This window comes from Pistacia vera, unplaced genomic scaffold, assembly GCF_008641045.1.
Source record: "Pistacia vera cultivar Batoury unplaced genomic scaffold, PisVer_v2 Contig51, whole genome shotgun sequence".
Classification (NCBI taxonomy): domain Eukaryota; kingdom Viridiplantae; phylum Streptophyta; class Magnoliopsida; order Sapindales; family Anacardiaceae; genus Pistacia; species Pistacia vera.
This window is the reverse complement of record NW_022196346.1, coordinates 259,154-281,198: the sequence shown is the minus strand read 5'-3', so window position 1 is coordinate 281,198 and position 22,045 is coordinate 259,154. Positions and strand designations below refer to the sequence as shown.

Below are 22,045 nucleotides of genomic sequence, written 5' to 3'. Positions count from 1 at the left end.
CCCTCTGCATAGTATCGATAACCCATAGTATATATGTAAAGTTCGAACATGCTACTGACTTCTTTTAAAAACGTTCGAAGATAGGGTCTCAGTTTGACAATGAATTTGTCATCTATCTTAAACAGTCGCCGCTGATGTATTTTCCAAGAATCTGCACGCCTCTTCAAATATTTCTCCTCATGGGTTAATTTATGGATGCGTTGTGAATGAACAATGTATGATCTAAATCAAGAACTAACTGAAGCTTTCTTTGGCTAAACAAATTCAAAGAGTTTAATTCTTTCGACTGACAAATTTCAGGGTTGCTAAACCTAAAACCACCGAGCACAAGATCAGATCCTACACCAAACCCTTCCTCAATTTTTCCCACAACTGACGCACCATCCTCTCAGAACCACAGAATGTAAACATGTATTGTTTGAAGGAGATAGATTTAGAAACTACCTGATAATTGCTCATGAGTATTCCATTGTGAAAAGAAAGAAAGTGTTTCTGATTAATGAATACAGAGCAAAACACGCTTTCCAGTTTTCATTTAATAGGTGAATTTATAATCCTAATTGGTTTCGGATTAGGATTAGGAAAGATTGGCTCCGTTTAGTTCACATTTTGTGTTTTTGGGAAAAGTTTTTTGAAAAAAATTAAAAAAAAAAAGTTGAATTGGGCGGGTATTACGATGTAGGATTTACAAATTCTAAAATACCCCCTATGTTTGTTTTTTTACAAAACACCCCTTATAATAAAACATTAAAAGTTAACAAAAACACCCCCAATCCACCCTCAAATACGGATAGCCGGCCACCACCGCCGGAGGGTGGCCGAAGTCGCCGTAACAAAAACATTAAAAATATTTAGGGGTATTTAATTGAATTAATAAATTTAGGGGGTTTAAAAAATGTTGAATAAAGTTGAATAATATTATGACTTTTTTGGTATTTTACTGTTTAACTTTTTTGGGAATACTAAAAGTAGTATTCCCAAAATCCAACCAAACGAAGCCTTGGAGTTTAGCTACATGAGTACTTCCTGGAAATTCATCACGTCTAAAACACCTCCTTCCATTAAACAAAAAAACTGAAAATTTAAATACAATTATCAATTGCCAAAGGAGATGAAACATTCTATTTATTTATTTAAGTTTGTATATGCTAAGACAAATTGCATTTAACAAACCAATTTATATAGCTTAGTCAGATCAATCTTGTCTTGTTTACGAACCTTATAATATATTAATATGTAAATATTTTTCTGTACAATACTTTGATTAAAAGGGTTTCTTTTGTTTAACCATCTTATTTCTCTATGAAAATTGTAATTATAATTCAGAAATAATTCTAATAAAGGTGAGTTTGTAATCCTAATTGGTTTGGGATTAGAATTAGAGTTTAATTGAATTTGATAAAAGGGTTTTTTAAAGGTTTATATATCACTAATTCTAATTGGCTTCTATTAGCTAGGATTTATTTTGTGTAGCATTCATTACTTGCCACGTCTACGTCATCTTTAATTACGTTTTGGGGCCTATTGTCACCCGAGTATTAAATGTCAATAGCGGTGTTACGTATAACATTAATTTCTTATCTTATAATTTTGTTGGTGATTTTACTGTTTATATATCTACACAGATACAATGATCATATCTTATAATTTTTTTACAAGCATTTATTTGATTATAACTTTAGTTTTATAGGCAGTACTCCTTTTATATAGCCGTCGTTGTCTGTCAATGATGGCCAAAATTTGGCCTTCGTTGACCGTCAAAGACGGCCATTTCTTTGGCCGTCAGATCTGACATTTTCCGGCCAAATCCACCATAGATCTGGCCGAAAAATGTTATATCAGTAAATTACCGACCATTTCCAGTGGTGATGTAGACCGTTGTGATAGATTCCAGTTGGCAAGTATTGGTAGATGGGGGTATTTTTGTTAATTTTTAAACTTTTTTTGGGGGTATTTAATGAACTTAATAAACTTAATGGGTCTGAAAGTAATTAAAAAAATAGACTAATATTTCTCAAATAATGTGCCAAACAATATTTGGGGAATAAGATTGGGAATATGGGTAGTAATAATAAGCCAAACGGAGCCCCTTTTTCACGAGTTTCTTCATTTTTTATATAAAAAAATTATTAAGTAGTTGGTTGGGACGTAGGGTTGGCAATTTATGTGGTGTGGATGGCCATCGGTATGGGTTTTTATATAGTAGACCTTCAACATCGACCACCTCCAACCCAAGAGTTGATTCAAGATTTCTTATTCGACAAGGTCGGATGCTTGACACTAGACCTGGCAATCCTTGACCTGTACCCGCAGATCCACGGGTATTCAGGTAAAACGAGCAGACACGGGTGTCTATAATATTTACCCGTTCCAAAATTACCCGTATCCGGACCGCCCCCAAAAATTACGAGTGGGTCGGGTGATGCCCGCGGGTACCGAACAAAAAAAATAAATAAATAAATTAAAACAACAAGCCTACCCTCTCCTTTCAATTCCGCATCACTTTCCCTAGGGGTGTTATCGAGCCGAGCCGAGCTGAGTTTTCGGCTTAACGAGCTCGGCTCGTGAAAGAGAAAAATTTGACGAGTAGAGTACGAGCTGAGCCGAGTCATAAATTATAAGACTCGGCTCAGCTCGGTAATGGTTTAATATATTTTGAGCCGACTCGCGAGCTAACTCCAAATAATTCTCTTTTTTTTTTTTTTTTTAAATCTGCTTGGCAGAACTGCGCATTGATTGTTGAACTGCCATAAAACCCAAATAAATGCCCTGACAACTTGCCCAATGCTCAAAGACTTTGGAATTCCTTTTACAGCTTGTACTTCTCCACTGCACAGAAATGGGAGGCTTAATTTTAGGTTTCAACATTTGAATATAAACTCTCTTTAACTAATCATAGCAATAGAATAAACAAAACAAAGATGTAGACCTGTCAATGTTGATTAAGAAAAGAGAAGGCTGCCTCTTTCCCGCATAGGTCTCTGCCCAATCCTCCTCCCAATCACCTTGACCCTTCCACGTACCACAATCCTTTCCCTCTACTCACAGATTAAAATCCCACGAAAATTCGACGAAGATGATTCAAATCCGACGAAGATGATTCAGATCTGACGAAGATGATGAAGCTCAGACGAAGATGACAGAGATCCGACGAAGATCAAACGACAATGACGAAGATCCCGCGAAGCTGATGAAGATCCGATGAAGATGATGAAGATCCCATGAAAATGCGACGGAAATTTGTGTTGATGATGGAGAATAAAATCGTTAGTTTGGGAGAACAAATTTGATTCAAACTTTTACAACAAGGGTTTTACTGGCCAAGGATTTTGACGATTTGGGGATTTTAATAACGGGGGCCTTTCTGTTATTTTTTTAAACTTGTATTGCATTATTTTCAATTAAATCCCAGTAGTTCAGAAATTCTCAAAAAAGCACCGCGGTATTTCGAGCCAAGCTCGGCTGGCAAGCCTAACGAGCCGAGTCGAGTATGGCTCGAACTCAGCTCATTCTGTCTCACAAGCCGAGTCGAGCCAGCTCGTTATCAGATGAACCAAGCTGTTAACTAGCCAGACTCGAGCCAAGCAGAGCCGGCTCGCAAGCGGCTCGGTTCGTTAAGCAACCCTAACTCTCTCTACCAAACAAACATGTATTTTTATTCTCTTTTCTCGAGATTCATTTCAAAGTTTGGAATGGCGATTTTAGTTTCGGCTTCAACAATTCCTTCCTTGAGCAAGCTTCTTCTAGAAACCTCTCCAAATTCTCATCGCTATCTTCTATGCAGTTCCCTGACAGTTCCGTCAGATTCAAATTATTAACAACAGTCGGATTTCATCTCCTTCCCGGCCTTATCCTCTGGTACTTATTTGATTTGTGTTCTGTTCAGCTAAAAAAGAAGGGGCTTGTGACGTTTGTCTAAAGAAGAAAGAAGAGAAATTGAGTTTGTATAAAGAAGAAGGAAGAGAACGGTTGTTGGGATTATAAAGAAACAAGATCTGTGACTGTGAGCTAAGGAAGAGAAAAGTTGTTGGGATTGTTGAACTTTCTCTCTCTCACTAGCTTTTACTTTGTGGATTGTTTTTGCAGGCGGCAGAATTTTCAGGCTTTAACAAAGAGAGGCGGTGGGCTAAGCTTAGTCTCCGATGGGAAATAACAAAAAATCAGAAAAAAAAAATGTAGAAAAGTCTATTTTATGCGGGTAACCCGGTCGGGTATGGGTCGTGCATTGCCTGACCCCTGAAATTTTTTACTTGTGCCTGTTTTACCTGTTGCCTGCAGTTACCTAGCCCATACCCCCCCGTTTGTCAAGTCTACCTGACACCGTCATGTATTATTGTGACAGTTAATATGGTAGACTGTTGAGTCTTTGATTTGATAATATATATATAAAAGAGTAAATAATCTTAAAATTGAAAATTAAAACTATGCTGTAATTAAAAGATAATAAATTATTAAAAAAAAAAAAGATTAATAAGAGTTTAAGTGAATCTAAATAAAACTACTCAATTAAAAGACCTAATAGAATTGAACACTATTATTATTATTTTTTATCGCGGAGTGTCGGCTTAGCTTACACACACTTGAACTAATTCCCTGAGGTTTGAGAACTATTGATCAGCTAAGAACTCTAGTAGTCATCCCTATTAGTGCTTGAAGAAACTCAAACTCAATATCTTATGAAACTTTCTTTTACTCTTTTACCATCGGACTATCCGTGGTTGGATTGAACATTATTACTCATCATTAATCTTGTATCTTTGCCGTCCCAACTTTTGCAAACTGTACATGTAAATATAAACATAACTATTATTTGGGTCAATATTTACAATTGTTTTTCACAATATAATATGTGGACAATACTACAAGATAGCTCTGGTAACATAAAGTCATAAACACATCAAATCATCGATTCGCCCTTGAATCTTAAATCAAAGATTAAAAGTTTTTATAGAGAAAAAATAAATAGACACTGTATTTGTAAACTGAGAGAGAGTCCAATATATTGCATATATTTAAAATATCAAAATGACAGATAGCAACGGATAGAGACCAAACCTGGTGTATTAAAGTCTTCTGCTGATTTCAATTTCCTTTCTACATATGCATATATAGTAGAGTAACAAAAACTAAACACTCAAAACAATAATGTCAGAATCCATGCTGTCCCCAAAGAAATTGGAAGGCAAAGTTGCCATAATTACCGGTGGTGCCAGTGGAATTGGGGAGGCTACAGCACGTCTTTTTGCCAAACACGGTGCTCGTATGATCGTGATCGCTGATGTCCAAGATGATCTTGGCCAACAACTAGCCACTTCAATTGGCACCGACAATTGCATTTACGTGCACTGCGATGTCACAAACGAGGATCAAGTCAAAGCATTGGTTGACTCAACCCTCCAAAACTATGGCCAACTAGACATCATGTTCAGTAATGCCGGGATTCTAAACAGTAAGCCTCCTCAGACAGTTCTCGATCTCGACTTATCAGCTTTCGACCACCTCTTTGCCATCAACGTCCGTGGCATGGCTGCATGCGTTAAAACATGCGGCGCGCGCAATGGTTGAGAGGAGATTGAAGGGGAGCATTGTGTGCACGGCGAGTGTGACAGGGAGCCGCGGCGGTTATTGGATGACTGACTATTACATGTCAAAGCTTGCTGTGATAGGATTGGTTAGATCGGCAAGCACGCAGCTAGGAGCTCATGGAATTAGAGTGAACTGCGTCTCACCATGTGGCGTGGCGACGCTGGGTTTGTGCAGGTGGCTTAGTATGGAAGCTGAGGAAGTCGAGAGGATGTATGAGCCAAATCCATGCTTGAAAGGGATTGTGATTAAGACGAAGCATATTGCAGATGCTGTGTCGTTTCTTGCATCTGATGATTCAGAATTTGTGAGTGGGCATGACTTGGTGGTAGATGGTGGCTTTCTATCTAAATTAAATTGATCTTGTTTCTTAATTCATTTGATTAGTCTCTAAAATTAGGCTTAATTAGTTCAAGAGAAGATGAAAATGTTTAGTACGTACTATGGAATTGATTAATAAATTATGAAGTTCTACATCTATATATGGCAGAACAAGGATATATAAATTATATCGTGTAAACCATTTAAGTTTGCTGCATTTTAAAATAGTGTCTTTGTTAAATTGCGAATTTCTTTTAATGAATATTCAATTTCTGTATCATTTCTAAATTCTAAGCTCAGTGTAGTCGGTTGCTCAAGTATCATGTGGGTCCATTTATATTTAATAACAGACCTAATATTGTCTCCCACTATCAATAATGTGTGAACCTAACACCAATTAAATTTAATGTGTTGACAGAGATAGTAATTTCCAGGAAATCCCATTATTTTCTAACATTAAATCTCCTGACAGTGGCTTTGGATATGTTATTTTATAAATTATGTGTGTTGATGCAGAAATCCGCACCAACTATAGAATTCCAATTGACCTTGCCGGAATCGAAATGGATGTGCGTGTGATTTAATAAAAATCAACAATGAAGGAATAATGAATGCAGTAAAGTAAATGACAAAAAGGATTTTAAAGTGGTTCGGTGAGATGAATTATTGAGAGCCTACGTCCATTGTTATTTGTATTTGTTGTGAGAGCTTATAATAGTAATTCTAAAAATATTTTCCAACCCCTTCCTCATCTTTTGAGGGGGTTTATATACAAAGTTTGTACAAAGAAAAGAGCGAAATTAAAGGGATTACAATTAAATTAAACTGCAACTCCGATATTCTCGCGATTGGGCGTGGTGATTGCTACTAATCTGATCATTCCCAAGATATCTAGGATCTGAAGTTATCTGGAAATTGGTCAAATGATCATTTGGATTGTTCGCAACTAGCTTGTGCTGGGTCAAACTTTATCTTGATGAGCTTATGCTAAGTCTAACATTCAGTGGAGTCGAGCTGATTCTAGAATCTAGATCGAACTATATTCTCACGATTCTCCGAGCTTGGTGGAAAAATCAGAAACAACATTGTGTTTTTTATTTTTATTTTTTTATTGAAAATATGAAAAATGATTAGAAAATATGAAAAATAAAAACTGTTATATGTAATTTTCCCATTAAGCTCGGAGAAGTCAGAATCATGCGAGGATATAGTTTGACCCAGAACCATTTCGACTCAACACTTTTCCGACCTAGCATAAGCTAGTCATGACCAACTCTGACAATTGTTCGACAAATCAGAGAATAGCTCGAATCTCGGATATTTCAGAAGAGATCAAATCAACAACAATGATGGTGTCATCTTGGCACGCAGTATATAAACCCCCTCCAACGATAAGAGAGGGGTTAACAATTTGTTCTAGGCATTTAATATTATTCTTGTAAGCTCTATAAAGCAAATAAGAAAAACAATGGACATAGGCTTAAGCTCTAATCTGCTGAACCACTTTAAAAATTATTTGTTGTTCTTACTGTAACGCATTTATATTCATTACATTGCTGATTTTAATTAATCACGTAAATATCGGTTTCAATTCCATCACCGTCAATCGAATCACTCTGCTTGGTATAAATTTTGCATCAATAAAAACATATTTATTATATTTGTCTAAAACCAGTGTTTGAAAATGCAATAAATGAAACCGCATTTAATATGTTTGTCTAAATTATACTAAATAAATAGTGACATTATATTCGTAAAAACAAGTATTTTAAAATTCAAAATATAAACAAGAATAGAGCTTAAATTGATGTTGTAACGAGTTGAAATAAGAATTAACGTCAATAAACATGGAAATTTAATGGGTGATCTATATTTTTATTTTTGGTACAGTTTTTGTTAGAATGAGAATATAAGCATATTATTAGTTGGGCCGAACGATATGTACCCACTCATAGTTTTCCGTAAATACAATTTCGTACCCAAAAAGTTTGAAAATGACAAACAACTACTTTCCGTCAAAATTTGTTAGTGGATTCCGTTTGAAGAAGGATAATGTGGTAATTTTGCATTCAACCGAAAAATAAGGCCACTTTCCTCTAATTTCGTCTTTCTTTTTCTTTTCTTCAAATTTTTCTCACTGTTGTGCCTCCTCCAAATACACCAAGGAGTTCACCTCCACCACCACCCGTATTTACTCCACCAACGAATTCCCCTCCTCCACCACCACCAGTGGCCAATCCACCAACAAATCCTCCTCCACTATCAGATTCATCTCCATCACCACCATCTGATAACTCATTATAAGTTAGTTTTACTACAAGATCAGAACCCTCTCTCCACCGTCTTCAAAACTTTGTTCACTTGCCTCTTTCTATTTCTTACTACACTTAAATGCCTGTACATGTCTACACCATCATTTCAATCGTGTATTCAAAACCACAGATTGCATCTTTTTATATCTCTCTTCAATACACGATTTGCTTAACGGTTTCTTGCTTATGTTTGGGAGTGAAAAGCTTTTTGGATTTGTTGTGAATAAGGATGCTAAGAATGACTGTTATGCATACAAAGCTTTTGCGACCTTTTGAATTATCTAGAAAGAGTTTTGACCTTGAGATGTATTCTGACAATCTGATATGAAAGAGAGGTTAATTAAAAAATTAAGAGTAAATACTTGGGCAACTCAGTTGTAGTTTTTCATATTCAACGGCGAAAAGAAATGGCCGAACGACTGGCTAAATCCGCAAAAGAAGAAAAAGGAGAAGTGGCAGGCCAGATCTGCAAAAGAGAAGAAAAAATTGGAGAGGAAGAGAAGAAGAAAGAAAAAAGAACAGAGAAAAGAGGAGTGAAAATTCTGCTGCTTTCTTTGGAGGCAGCACAGCAGTGAAGAGAAAAATGTGAAGAAAATAAAAAGAAAGAAGAGAAGAGAGGCAAGTGGCCCAAAATTACCACACTTTCCTTCTTCAAACGGAATTCACTAATAGATTCTAGCGGAGAGTGGCTGTTTGTCATTTCTAAACTTTTTAGGTATCAATTGTCTTTATAGCAAACTATAGGTGGGTGCATGTCTTTCGGCCTATTAGTTGGAGTTTGCAAAACATGGAAATTTAATGGGTGTGAGGGGAAGCATTGTGGGCACGGCGAGTGTAGTGGCCAGTCGTGGTTACACAAGAAGCATTGGGTATTGTATGTCAAAACATGTTGTTTTAGGGTTGGTTAGATCAGCAAGCGCGCAGCTTGGAGTACATGGGATTAGGGTGAACAGCGTTTCACCGTATGCGGTGGCGACACCGGGTGTGTGCAGTTCACTTGGTAGAGAAGTTGAAGAAGTAAAGAAGATTTATGAAGCATATACAAGCCTGAAAGGGATAGTGCTAAAAGGGAAACATATAGGAGATGCGGTGCTGTTTCTTGCATCTGAGGATTCTGAGTTCGTGACTGGCCACGACTTAATGGTGGATGGTGGCTTCTTTACTAGAATGAGTTAGATCCAGTTCACCACTCGATTACCCCAGAAAAAAGGTTTAACCCCATATGGTTCAGTTTATCTTTTCATGTTCATTACTACAAGCTTCTGTTTCGGCCCTGTATTTGGGTAATGATGCAATTTCATGTCAGGTTGCCCAATTTTATATATTATCATCGGGAATTGGGATGTTGACTTCCCCTGTTTTAATCAAACTCATCCTTGAATTTTTTAAAAAAAAAAAAAATCCATTACATATATACCTCTGTTACTTGAATTTTTAAAAATCCGTTACATACATACCTCTGTTACACACCTTCCTGCTGCAAGAGATGATTGGAAACCAAATTGATGTTAGGGAATACATTTAGGATTTGAATGGCTGGAATTAAGGAGTGCATTTAGGCTCTGTTCTTGTATTTAAGAGAGTTTAAGAAAGTTCGATTGGTAACAATGGTCATCTATCTAGCTACTGTAATATTCTTGTTCTCAGAAATAAAGATCTCTGAATTTCCCTTTTTATATCATCATTTGGTATAAGAGCGGTGATCCTGCTCCAGTCCAAATGGTAGAGGGATCTAGAGGGCAAGAAATCAAACGAATTGAAGAGTCGTTGAAGCAGTTGCTTGAAAATTCAGATTCACATTCAGAAACTATCAAACAATCTTGTATTGGTATTATAATTTTTGGAATTAAAAAAAAAAAAAAAAAGAAAGGAAATGAATTTGAATCACTTTTGAAGCCAAAAGACGAACATCTAAGAACTAAATATCTCAATTACAATCAAAGGAAAACCGTTCCACAGCAACACATTCTAAACTGGAAAATACAGATATTCAGGTTGTTTGTACCATAGATAATAAGCAGCATAAATCCACCGAGGATGGACCAAATATCTGGTCTCTACTTCTGCCCATTTATAACCCTCAATCGTATTTTTTGATGACACCAAATGTGAAACCGAAGAGTCAAGTATGGTTTTGCATGTTGCTCCCATCGCCTCTGCCCTGCTCCGAAGTATAGTTAGTTCATCTTCAACATCCTTAAAGAATAAAGTACACCCCATCAGAATCCTTCCGCGAATTTTTCTTAACAACGCTCTAGCATCTTGGCCACCAAGATTTGTTGGATCTTCAAAGAAAAATCCATGGACTTGTCTCAGAACTCCAAGAACGTTTGCAAGTACACCGTTAGTTTCACTCTCATCGGTCTTCTTCTCTGAGAAAGATCTCTTAATAATCTCTCCATCTCTAAAATAGTTATATTTTCCCATTACTATTAAGTTTTCTTTATGCTCATTCCACACGCTTTCAGTATCATCAAGAATAACAATGCCTCGCTCCTGTCCCAACACCAAATCCAGGCTCTTTTTTTGTGTTTGTTTAGAATCATCGCGTGAAATTATTCTAGATTTAACAAAGTATTGGCACTTAGGATCAAGCAACATAGCCACCTCCTCTGCGTAACATCGAGAACCCATAGTATATATGTAAAGTTCGAACATACTGCTGACTTCTTTTAAAAAAGTTCTAATACATGGTCTCAATTTGACTATGAAATCATTGTCCAGATTAAATAGGTCACCGTCTGACATATTTTCAGAAGAATCTGCCCGCCTCTTCAAATATTCCTCCGCACGAGTTAATTTATGGATGTCTTTTGAATGAAGCAACGTATGGTCTAAATCAAGAACTAACTGAAGCTTTCTTTGGCTAAACAAATTCTTAGAGTTTATTTCTTTCCAGCAAGCAAGATCATGGTTGCTAAACCTTAAACCATCGAGCAAGAAATCAAATCCCACACCGAACCCATTATTCATATTTTTCCCACAGTAAACGCACAAGCCTCTGAGAACCATAGAGTGTGAACATGTCTTCTTTGAAGGAGAAAGCGATTTACAGACTATTTGGGATCTCAAAGTGTCATAACCACTCAAAATCGCGTCCATTGTCAAAAGAAACACACCCTTTTTTTTATTAATGAACTACGGAGCAAAACAGCGGTTTCCAAGGTTTTATATAGGTGAATTTATAATCCTGATTTGTTTCGGATTACGATTAGAAGTAGAATTAGTATTGCGTTGAATTTGGTAAAAGGGTTTTTCAACGGTTTGTATATATATCGTAGTTGTGTTTTATTTTAATACTTCTCTTCGTATTATGATTTCTTTTGTTTAGCATTGATTAAATACCAAGTGTTTGGGTTAATTGCGTGGTATTTACGGTTTCCGTCTTCTCCTAAGACTGCTTTTCAAAAAACAAGAGTTTGCTTTCAAAGTTAATATAAACTTTCTTGTATACTTGCTCAGGGAGGCTCCAGCCTTCGTGAAATTTTTAGAAACTTATGTACGTTTTCTATTATTTCACGGTGTTATACGGTAAGTTCATAGGCCATGAATTTCCGTCACGTGTCCTGTGACTATGCAAATGGGGCATGAGCTCTTGCCACGTATTCTGTGATCATGCATTTATCAAGGCCGTGTGTCACACCAAAAAGGGGTTATTTCATTTGTAAAGTTGTCATAGGTTGCTTCAACATTAATGTTTAGACTTTAGAGTTGAGCTATCATTCAGGTCACATAACACTTCATGAGAGGACTACTTTACTAGTAAGCAATGTTTTAAAACCCGACTCGGGGAGTGACTCAATCAGGTCACCAGGTTGGTCGGTCAAACTAGTTCAATTGTCGGGTCGAACTGTGATGTCAACGTGATAATGTCATTCTAACGTCAGCGTGACATATAAAAAATAATAAAATAATAAAAATACGGTCCAACTGCAAAGTCAAACCAGTTGGACCGACGGTTGGACCGACGGTTCATAACAAAAAAGTCGGTCCAACCGTGATTCAAGCTGGGTCATTCAACATTTCCGATTTTTTAGTCAAATCGACCCGGCTCGATCACCAGTTCTCGGTTCAACCGGCCGATCCAAGCCAAATTTTAAAACCTTGTTAATAAGTCTTCAATAAAGGCGATTTGTCAGGCCACGTGTCATGTCATGAGAAGGTTATTTTATGAGTAAGACCACCTATGCAACAGTATAAATAGGGGTCTCTCACCCCAAAGAAGGGATCCAGATTTTCATTTTCTCAATAGCTAAGAGTAATTGTCTCTCTTAAGAGCAAATAGCTTTTGTAACCACGTCAAAAACACATTAGAAAAACAAGAAGATAATAATGGACATAGGATTTACGTTTGCATCCGAACCATTTTAGTCTTTTTATTTCTCACATGATCGTTATTTTGCTCATTGGTTCAGTATCATAGTCACGGTCATCTCACATATGACATATGATTCATTTATATTGTGTCTCTTAAGGAAAACACATGAAAAAATAAATTAAAGCATTCATCATTTTAATTTTTTGAAAAACCAATAGTAGGCTATGTTTGTTTCCTTTTTTTAAAAATACTCTATTCCTATCCTTAAAAAAATGGATGTTGTTTCCCTATCCTTAAAATCATATCCTATAATATTCAACTATTTAAACCTCCATAGGTTTGTTAATTTAACTAAATACCCCCAACAAAAAAGTTTTATAAATTGACAAAAACACCCCCACCCACCCACATTTGTCAAATTTCGGCAACCACCACCGGAAGGTGGTCAGAATCAGGCGTAATGGCGCAATGCTGGCTGGATCTGGCCAGTATCTAGTCGAAAAAAACCAGATCCATGACCAAAGATCTAATCGTTGACGGCCAAATCTTTGACCACATCTGGCTGTCAATGACGGCTAATATATGGCCGTTATTGACCATCAACGACGACCATATCTTTGGCCGTCGTTGACATCCACATCTGGCCACATCTAGCTGTCAACAACCAGATTTGTGGTGGATCTAGCTAGAAAAGGCCATAGTGGAGCACAACCAATCGGATCTGGCTGGTCGTGCGCAATGACATCAGATTTCGACGGTGGTGACCGAAATCTAGCAACTGTGGGTTGGTAGAGATGTTTTTATCAAGTTATAAACTTTTTATTATTGGGGGTGTTTAGCTAAATTAATAAATTTAGGGTTTTTTTTCTTAATTTGCAAATTCTTTAATAATAACCCAACTCAACTTAACTTAACAATAATATTATAAAAATACTACTCGAAATAATAAAATAAACACACCCAAATTAATTTATGTCATAAAGTTACATTTTCTTTTAAAATAATGCAAAAGGAATATCTCAATTGGTTGGCTGAATTTTTTATTTTTTATTTTAAGTTGATCATGAAGAGCTTTTTACAAATAAAGTGGAACTGGGCACTGTTGAAGATATTTTTAATGCATGTAAATATATACCAAAAGAGCAGGTTGTTTTGATCTTTTGCATTGAAGATATTTTGAATGCAAAAGATCAAAATGTTAAATAATAATTCAGAAAAAGATTTTGTCATTTCTGAATTTTATGTTTGGTCAAGCTTCATCCAATTGTATGGTCATGTGGACATGAAATAAGCTTAGTTTTAACTATAAGGTGGTCATGTGGACATGAAATAAGCTCAGTTTTAACTATAAGATTGAGACAAAAATTTCACTTTCTATGTTTAAAGAGTAAAGATTGAATCCATATTACACTATAAGAGCAACGCTTGGATTATGCTCCAGTGGCCATTTTTCTGTAGAAAAATTTGAGCCTGTTTCCTCGTTAGTTGATCCAATTTCAACTTTAATTACCACTGCAATCCGTTACCAAAAAAGAACAAAGGATGACAGAAACTCTGCCGCAAACAAAGAAATTGGAAGGCAAAGTAGCCATCATCACAGGTGGTGCTAGTGGTATCGGAGTGTAGAAATTCAGTATTGAGATGAAGAATCAAGAAAATTAAAGAAACCAAGAGAAACGAAAAACAGAGCTGAGAAGAAAGATGAATATTTTGGAATTCATTGACTTTTATTAACCGAGTCTTCAACAGATTTACAGTTTGTTACACCGTATAAAACGACAGTGTATTACATTTTGCTTAATTGAAATTCAAGCCATCTGACTTCTAATCTTTGCAAAATAACCCAGCATGCTTTCTTCTTAATATTCCCCCGTAAACAGAACACTCCTACTATTCTTTATCATTCTTCCTTCACAATATTTCCCCGTAAACTACACTATCTTCCTCTCTAAACTTATCTTCACTTTTACCATGCTTCAACATTCTACCTACTCAACATTTCCCCGTAAACTACACTATCTTCCTCTGAAAACACAACTTTCTGCAACTTCAATTTGCATCTGAAAACACAACTGTCTGCAACTTCAGTTTGCTACACTATCTTCCTCTAAAAACAAAACTTTCTGTCTGCATCAAAAAAAAAAAAAAAAAAAAAAAACACAACTTTCTGCAACATATTGACTTTAGTTTGCATAAGACTTAATTAGTCTTTGATTGTAGCAACTAACGCTGGCAAAGAAGACATAACAGTAAGCTTTTCTTTAAGAACTTGAAACCTGTGAGCAAGAAGTGCCTTTGTTAACAAATCTGCAGTTTGAAACTTAGAGGAAACATATTGAACAACAAGTTTCTTATCAATAACCAGTTCTCTCACATAATGGACATCAATCTCAATATGTTTTGTCCTAGCATGGAAAACAGGGTTAGAAGATAGTGCTCCTGCACTCATATTATCACACCACAAAATTGGAATACTCTTGATTAGGATGCCAAGTTCTTGAAACAGATTTTGGATCCAAACAAGTTCAGTGGCTGCTTGACTAAGAGCCCGATATTCAGCCTCTGTTGGAGAGAGAGACACCACTTTCTGTTTTCTAGACACCCATTGTACTAAGTTGCCACCAAGAAATATGCTATTCCCTGTTGTGGATTGCCTATCACCAACATCACCTGCCCAGTCAGCATCAACATAGCCTTCCAAGGCAAAATTCTAATGTTTTTGGAAGAGTAAACCATGTTGTAGGGTGCCTTTAATGTATCGAAGTACTCGCTTGCACGCAGTCCAGTGATTTGTAGTAGGAGACTGTAACAATTGACTCAATCTATTCACTGCAAAAGACATATCAGGTCTAGACAAAGTCAAGTATTGAAGACCTCCCATAAGACTCCAATAAAGAGAGGGCTGATCAAAAGCTTCACTGTCTTCTTTCATCAGTTTTGTACAAGTGGCCATAGGTGTATTGCAGGGCTTACATTCTGCCATTCCAGCTTTGTTCAATAGATCAACAGCATATTTTGATTGAGAAAGCAGCAAATCTGACTTGTCTCTTTGTACTTCAAAGCCAAGAAAATAGTTAATAGACCCTAAAGTCTTCAAAGCAAACTTGTTATTTAAATCTGTAACTATTTGAGTAATCAATGCAGAATCATTCCCAGTAATGAGAATATCATTCACATACACTAGTAAATACACTATGTGAGACTCCTTTTTAAAGAAAAATAGGCTGGTGTCAAAAACTAAACCAAGAAAACCCCAATCAGTAAGAGCCGCCTTTAACTTGTCAAACCAGGCTCTTGGCGCCTGTTTTAGGCCATAGAGGGCCTTGTTGAGTTTACAAACATGTTTGGGGTGTTGAAGATCAGTAAAACCTTTAGGTTGAAACATGAACACAGTCTCTATAAGATCTCCATTCAAAAATGCATTGTTAATGTCAATTTGTTGGATATCCCAACCATTATGAACAGCAAGTGAGAATATGATCCTTATAGTGGCAGGTTTAATAACTGGAGAAAATGTATCGAAATAATCCAAACCTGGGGTTTGTTGAAAGCCTTTAGCCACTAATCGTGCCTTGTATTTTTTAAGAGTGCCATCAGATTTCAGCTTGGTTTTAAATACCCATTTGCATCCTACAACATGCATATTGGAAGAGAAAGGAACTAATTCCTAGGTTTGGTTTCGCACCAGAGCTGAAAACTCATCATTCATTGCTACCTTCCATTCTGTAATTCGCAGAGCTTCTGAGACAATTTTTGGTTCAGCTAGAACACACAAAGTAGAGAGATATGCACATCCAGAACAGCCTTGAGATTGTGACTTAGCAGGCTTCGAAAAGGTATGGGTTTTTGATCGAGTAAGCATTGGATGTGCATTATAATGCTGATTGAAAAAAGGTTCCAGTTGATTTGGATGTGCATTATAATGCTGATTGAAAGAAGGTTCCAGTTGATCAATGAAAACAGATGGTTCTTCTAATGGAGAGATAGTAGCAGAATCCAGAATTACTGACCCTAGAGTAATCTGAGCTGCATCAGTAGCTTCATATACATTTGTTTGAACTGCATCAGTAGCTGTATCATTAGATGAGCTGAAAAACAGTAATGAATTACCATAAACATCTGCTGTAGAACTAACAGGAGAAATAGGCTGAACTGCATCAGTATCATGAACATCTGCTGTAGAATTAAAAAGAGGAATAGGCTGAACTGCATCAGTAGTATGAATAGGCTGAACTGTATCAATAGCATGAACATCTGCTGTAGAATTAAAAAGAGGAGTAGGCTTAACTATATCAGTAGTATGAACATCTGTTGTAGAACTAAAAGGAGGAGCAGTTTGGACTACAGCAGTAGTGTCAGACGATGCTACCATAGTAACAGAAGAAACATTACTTTTGTTCAAGCAATGACCAAGATTCCATGAGGACAAAAAACTATCTGTATTAGTCTAAGAATTGAGCCCCCCTGCAGTTTCATCCTTAATGAGATAACATTTGAAACCAAGCTTAAGTGGAAAAACAGTCTGATCAAACTTTGCTTGTTTCACTATGTAAACCTTTCCTGTGGAGGAAAGGCACTTATACCCTTTATGTGCAAGACTATAACCTATAAAGACACATTTTTCAATGTGATAGGAGAATTTCTGCTTCTAATATGGTCTCATGTAAGGGTAACATGAACAACCAAATACCTTTAGCTCACCGTACTTTGGTTCTTGCTGAAACAATTGTTGGTAAGGAGAGAGATCCTGAAGAACAGATGAAGGAAGTTTGTTAACAATGTATACGGCTATACAGAAGGCCCCACCAGAAACACAAAGGCATACTAGCATGTGCTAGCAATGTTAATCCAAATTCGGTGATTGTTCTATGTCGGCTTTCAACTCTACTATTTTGCTGATGTAGATAAGGGCATGGATGTCTAAAACCAATGCCATGCTCTTTTAAATATTCAGTAAAAGACCTGAATTCACCTCCCCAGTCAGTTTGCAGAGTCTTGAGTTTAACATCCAGCTGATTGTCAACAAACTTATGAAAATGTGTAAAAACTTTGAATGTCTCAGATTTAAGCTTAAGTGGATATATCCACATGTATCTACTATAGTCATCCACAAATAATATATAATATTTAAAACCTTCGAAAGAGCAAATTGGAGCAGGGCCCCATAAATCTGAATACACCAACTCAAGAGGTCTTATGGATTTGGATGCAGAAATGGGAAAAGAAGTCTGTGACATTTTGCCGAATTGACATGCTTCACAAAACATTTTATTATCAAAACAACCATGTACATAAATTTTATTCATAATATCCTTGAGAGTTTTAACTTGTGGATGCCTCAACCGAGCATGCCACAATGATGTCAACAGTACATCAGACTTGCTTATTTGAGATACACTCTCTTTATTTGAGTTACTAACAATTGGTGTAAGACTGAAACAATCTGGAACATGACGTGTCTTATCATCACTGCTACTAATACTAGTACTTGTATTGGTGACAGTAGCAACATGACAAAAAGCTTTAGAACCAAAAGCACCTCCAATAGAAGAGGCCACAGATGAGCAAGAACATTTCAGCTGATACAGACCATCCTTCAAGAAGCCTTGCAACAGTACCTCTTGAGTGCACTTATCCTTTACAAGACAACGGTCAGAGTGAAATTCAACAATAACTCCATTGTCTTTAGTAATTTGTGATATACTTAACAAATTTTTTGCTATATGTGGTACACACAACACATTCTTGAGATGCAAGATCCTAGGAGAATTTTGTGAGTTGAGAAAGGACACACCTGTTTGGGAGACTGGAATTGTTTGTCCATTGCCCACTTGAACTATGGAGCCACCTTGATAATTGTCCTTGATAACCAGGTTACTCATATCTGCTGTCATGTGGTTAGTTGCTCCAAAATCAACATACCAGATTTGATCCATAACTGTATGAGGATTGGCAATGGGTATACTATGAGAATTATGTGCAGAGGACAAATAAGACTAACTTCCTTCAGGTAAAGTAGTAACACTAGAGGATCCAACTGTGGGTGAAAACACTTGAGAGGTCAAATTTTGTGGAGGAGGGTAACTGTTATTCTAGTGATAAACTCCAGAAAATCCAGAACCATTGTAAGAAGTAGAGGCTGACTTGTTGTATAACTGATCTACCATAGTAGTCTTTGTCATTAGAAGTGCTTGTGCTGAGTTGTTTGATTGAGGAATCTGAGCTAGGCTTTGGGAGGCATTGAAGTGGGAAGATCTTTGAGAACCAGATTCAACATTATAGCCAAGAGAATTAGTAGATGAATCGACTCCAGCAACTCCAAAACTTTGGTATTGGTAAGTATGATCAAATCTGTGGTAACACTGCAGGGCAGAATGTCCACCTTTACCACAGACTTGACAGATCAGTTTGGGTCTAAAATAACCCCTTCCTCGTCCCTTATTACACACTAGTTGTGAGTTGTAAACCTGGTACTAATTAAAAGGATTAAAGCCTTCACTTGTCACTGGAAACTGAGAGAGTGATTGTTGATGTGGCAGACCAAAGCCTGATCTGGAAAAGCCTTGAATCATATTGTTTCCAGTAAACTAACAAGTATTAGGATTGAATTGTGAGAGAGATGATTGAGGCTGGGAGTGTATTTGAGGCTGAGAGTTTGGAGTTAAGGTAGGATTGACATGATGAGGACCTGAAAAAGGATCAGCTTGACTATGCTGTTTGGACACCAGAAGAGCTTCATGAAAGTTAGAGAACACATTATGTTGCCTTTCAAGCCTAATTTCATGTTTATGCAATAAAAATTGAGCCTCTTGTAGTGTCGTTTGACTACTAGTGGAGGTCAAATTGGCCACTACTGCGTCATATTCTGGCCCTAAGCCATCCAGTATATAAAGTAACAACTCCTTATCAGTTATATTCACACCATTAGCTATCAGTTCATCTCCCAACTCCTTCTTTTTCAACACATATTCACTAACAGTACAATTTTCTTTCTTAGTGCATTGCAACAAATTTCTAAGATGCAGAGTCCTAGCTCTAGAAACAGATTGAAAATGAAGCTCTAAAGTACTCCAAATCTCATAAGCAGTGCTACATTTAGCAACATGACGAAACATTGATTCTGAAAGTGTAGAATACAACCAACTCACCAGGAATTGATCGATCTTTTTCCAAGAGGAATAGTTAGGGTTTGACTTCTTGATAGTTTGCCCAGATTCATCAGCTTTATCGAACACAAATGGAGGAGGACAAATTCTTTCTCCGGTAACAAAATCATCGATTCCATGAGAGACCAGAGCTGGTAGGATCTGCGAATGCCAAAATGAGTAGTTTTTCTCCAACAATTTCACCGAAATTGTTGGTAAAGAGGGTGTAGTGTTTGAGGTAGTAAAGTTGGTGTTAACATTATCCATATCGGTTGATTGTGAATTCAAACTTGAAGAGTCAAAGTTAAGATTAACCATAGACGCTTGTCTAGGGCTCTGATACCATGTAGAAATTCAGTATTGAGATGAAGAATCAAGAAAATTAAAGAAACCAAGAGAAACGAAAAACAGAGCTGAGAAGAAAGATGAATATTCTGGAATTCATTGATTTTTATTAACTGAATCTTTAACAGAAAACAAACATATTTATAGTTTGTTACATTGTATAAAACGACAGTGTATTACATTTTGCTTAATTGAAATTCAAGCCATCTGACTTCTAATCTTTGCAAAATAACCCAGCATACTTTCTTCTTAATACGAAGAGGCCACAGCTCGTGTTTTCGCCCACCACGGTGCTCGTGCGATCGTGATCGCCGACATCCAAGATGATCTTGGCCAACAACTAGCCACTTCAATTGGCACCGACAATTGCATTTACGTGCACTGCGATGTCACAAACGAGGATCAAGTCAAAGCATTGGTTGACTCAACCCTCCAAAACTATGGCCAACTAGACATCATGTTCAGTAATGCCCGGATTCTAAACAGTAAGCCTCCTCAGACAGTTCTCGATCTCGACTTATCAGCTTTCGACCACCTCTTTGCCATCAACGTCCGTGGCATGGCTGCATGCGTTAAAACATGCGGCGCGCGCAATGGTTGAGAGGAGAATGAAGGGGAGCATTGTGTGCACGGCGAGTGTGACAGGGAGCCGTGGCGGTTATTGGATGACTGACTATTACATGTCAAAGCATGCTGTGATAGGATTGGTTAGATCGGCAAGCACGCAGCTAGGAGCTCATGGAATTAGAGTGAACTGCGTCTCACCGTGTGGCGTGGCGACGCCGGGTTTGTGCAGGTGGCTTAGTATGGAAGCTGAGGAAGTCGAGAGGATGTATGAGCCAAATCCATGCTTGAAAGGGATTGTGATTAAGACGAAGCATATTGCAGATGCTGTGTCGTTTCTTGCATCTGACGATTCAGAATTTGTGAGTGGGCATGAGTTGGTGGTAGATGGTGGCTTTCTATCAAAATTAAATTGATCTTGTTTCTTCATTCATTTGATTAGTCTGCAAAATAAGGCTTAGTTAGTTCAAGAGAAGATGAAAATGTTTAGTACGTACTATGGAATTGATTAATAAATTATGAAGTTCTACATCTATATATGACAGAACAAGGCTATATAAATTATATCGTGTAAACCATTTAAGTTTGCTGCATTTTAAAATAGGTGCTTTGTTAAATTGCGAATTTCTTTTAATGAATGTTCAATTTCTGTATCATTTCTAAGAGAATCCATGCACACCTGTAGTATGTGAGCAAGTGCCATCTGGAACTTCTCAAATGGAAGGTCAACAAGGCGAGGGAAAATAGGTAGCACCTGAGATCATAAAATTATTAGACCTGTGATAGTATTATTGAATTTGACACCCGTAAATTAGAAACGAAACAATATTCAGTAACGCTACTTTATGTAATTAACATAAGTTATTCCATTGCAAATACAATCAAATTAGTAACATGGAAATCAGATCATATTAGAGACAACTAACAGATCTCATTCCATATTTCTCACTAAATGTCCTAGTGTTTTTTACTGCCAAACTTCATAAATTACTACCAAATATATCAATTTTAGTTTTAAGTTGACTATCACATTTAATCCAAGCTTAATATTTCAAAAATATTTTTTCTTATAGTACACCAAATAGTCAACAGAACATATACTTTTCTTGTAGGAATTACCATGAAATATGGAAGAAAAGTCAACAGAACATGGTATAACCATACCATCCGATGTGTGATCTTCCACATAATCAAACAAACCAATAACAACTGCCACCAAATAAGTAGACATTATTGGTGATTCTTGATATGAAACTGTTTTTTGATGTCCATCCACTTTCTCCTAAATTCAATATTATCAGTTTAGGTTATTAGACTACATTAAGATGAAAACGTGAAAACAGGAGAGGAGAAGTACCTCAAAGAATATTTTATGGAAAGAACCAGAGAAATGAGTTTGATAAGCATATCTAAACCCCTCTGCACCACCAGTATTATAGTCTACATTCTCCGAGCCT

At 36.8% G+C, this 22,045-nt stretch overlaps 3 protein-coding genes and 1 pseudogene across 3 annotated transcripts; 3 read left to right on the top strand and 1 right to left on the bottom strand.

Moving 5' to 3' along the window:
- Positions 1 to 5,060: 5,060 nt before the first annotated feature.
- Positions 5,061 to 6,098, top strand: LOC116106242 (annotated as a pseudogene).
- Positions 6,099 to 9,014: 2,916 nt separating this feature from the next.
- On the top strand, positions 9,015 to 9,392 carry LOC116106111 (short-chain dehydrogenase reductase 3b-like). The gene has a single exon (XM_031392464.1). The coding sequence runs from the start codon at positions 9,015 to 9,017 to the stop codon at positions 9,390 to 9,392; it is 378 nt and encodes a 125-aa protein (XP_031248324.1).
- Positions 9,393 to 10,184: 792 nt separating this feature from the next.
- On the bottom strand, positions 10,185 to 11,318 carry LOC116106110 (RNA polymerase II C-terminal domain phosphatase-like 4). Its single transcript, XM_031392463.1, has one exon. The coding sequence runs from the start codon at positions 11,316 to 11,318 to the stop codon at positions 10,185 to 10,187; it is 1,134 nt and encodes a 377-aa protein (XP_031248323.1).
- A 9,299-nt stretch (positions 11,319 to 20,617) lies between these two features.
- LOC116106109 ((-)-isopiperitenol/(-)-carveol dehydrogenase, mitochondrial-like) lies at positions 20,618 to 21,004 on the top strand. The gene has a single exon (XM_031392462.1). It carries the CDS (start codon positions 20,618 to 20,620, stop codon positions 21,002 to 21,004), a length of 387 nt encoding a protein of 128 aa, XP_031248322.1.
- The last annotated feature ends 1,041 nt before the right edge of the window (positions 21,005 to 22,045 follow it).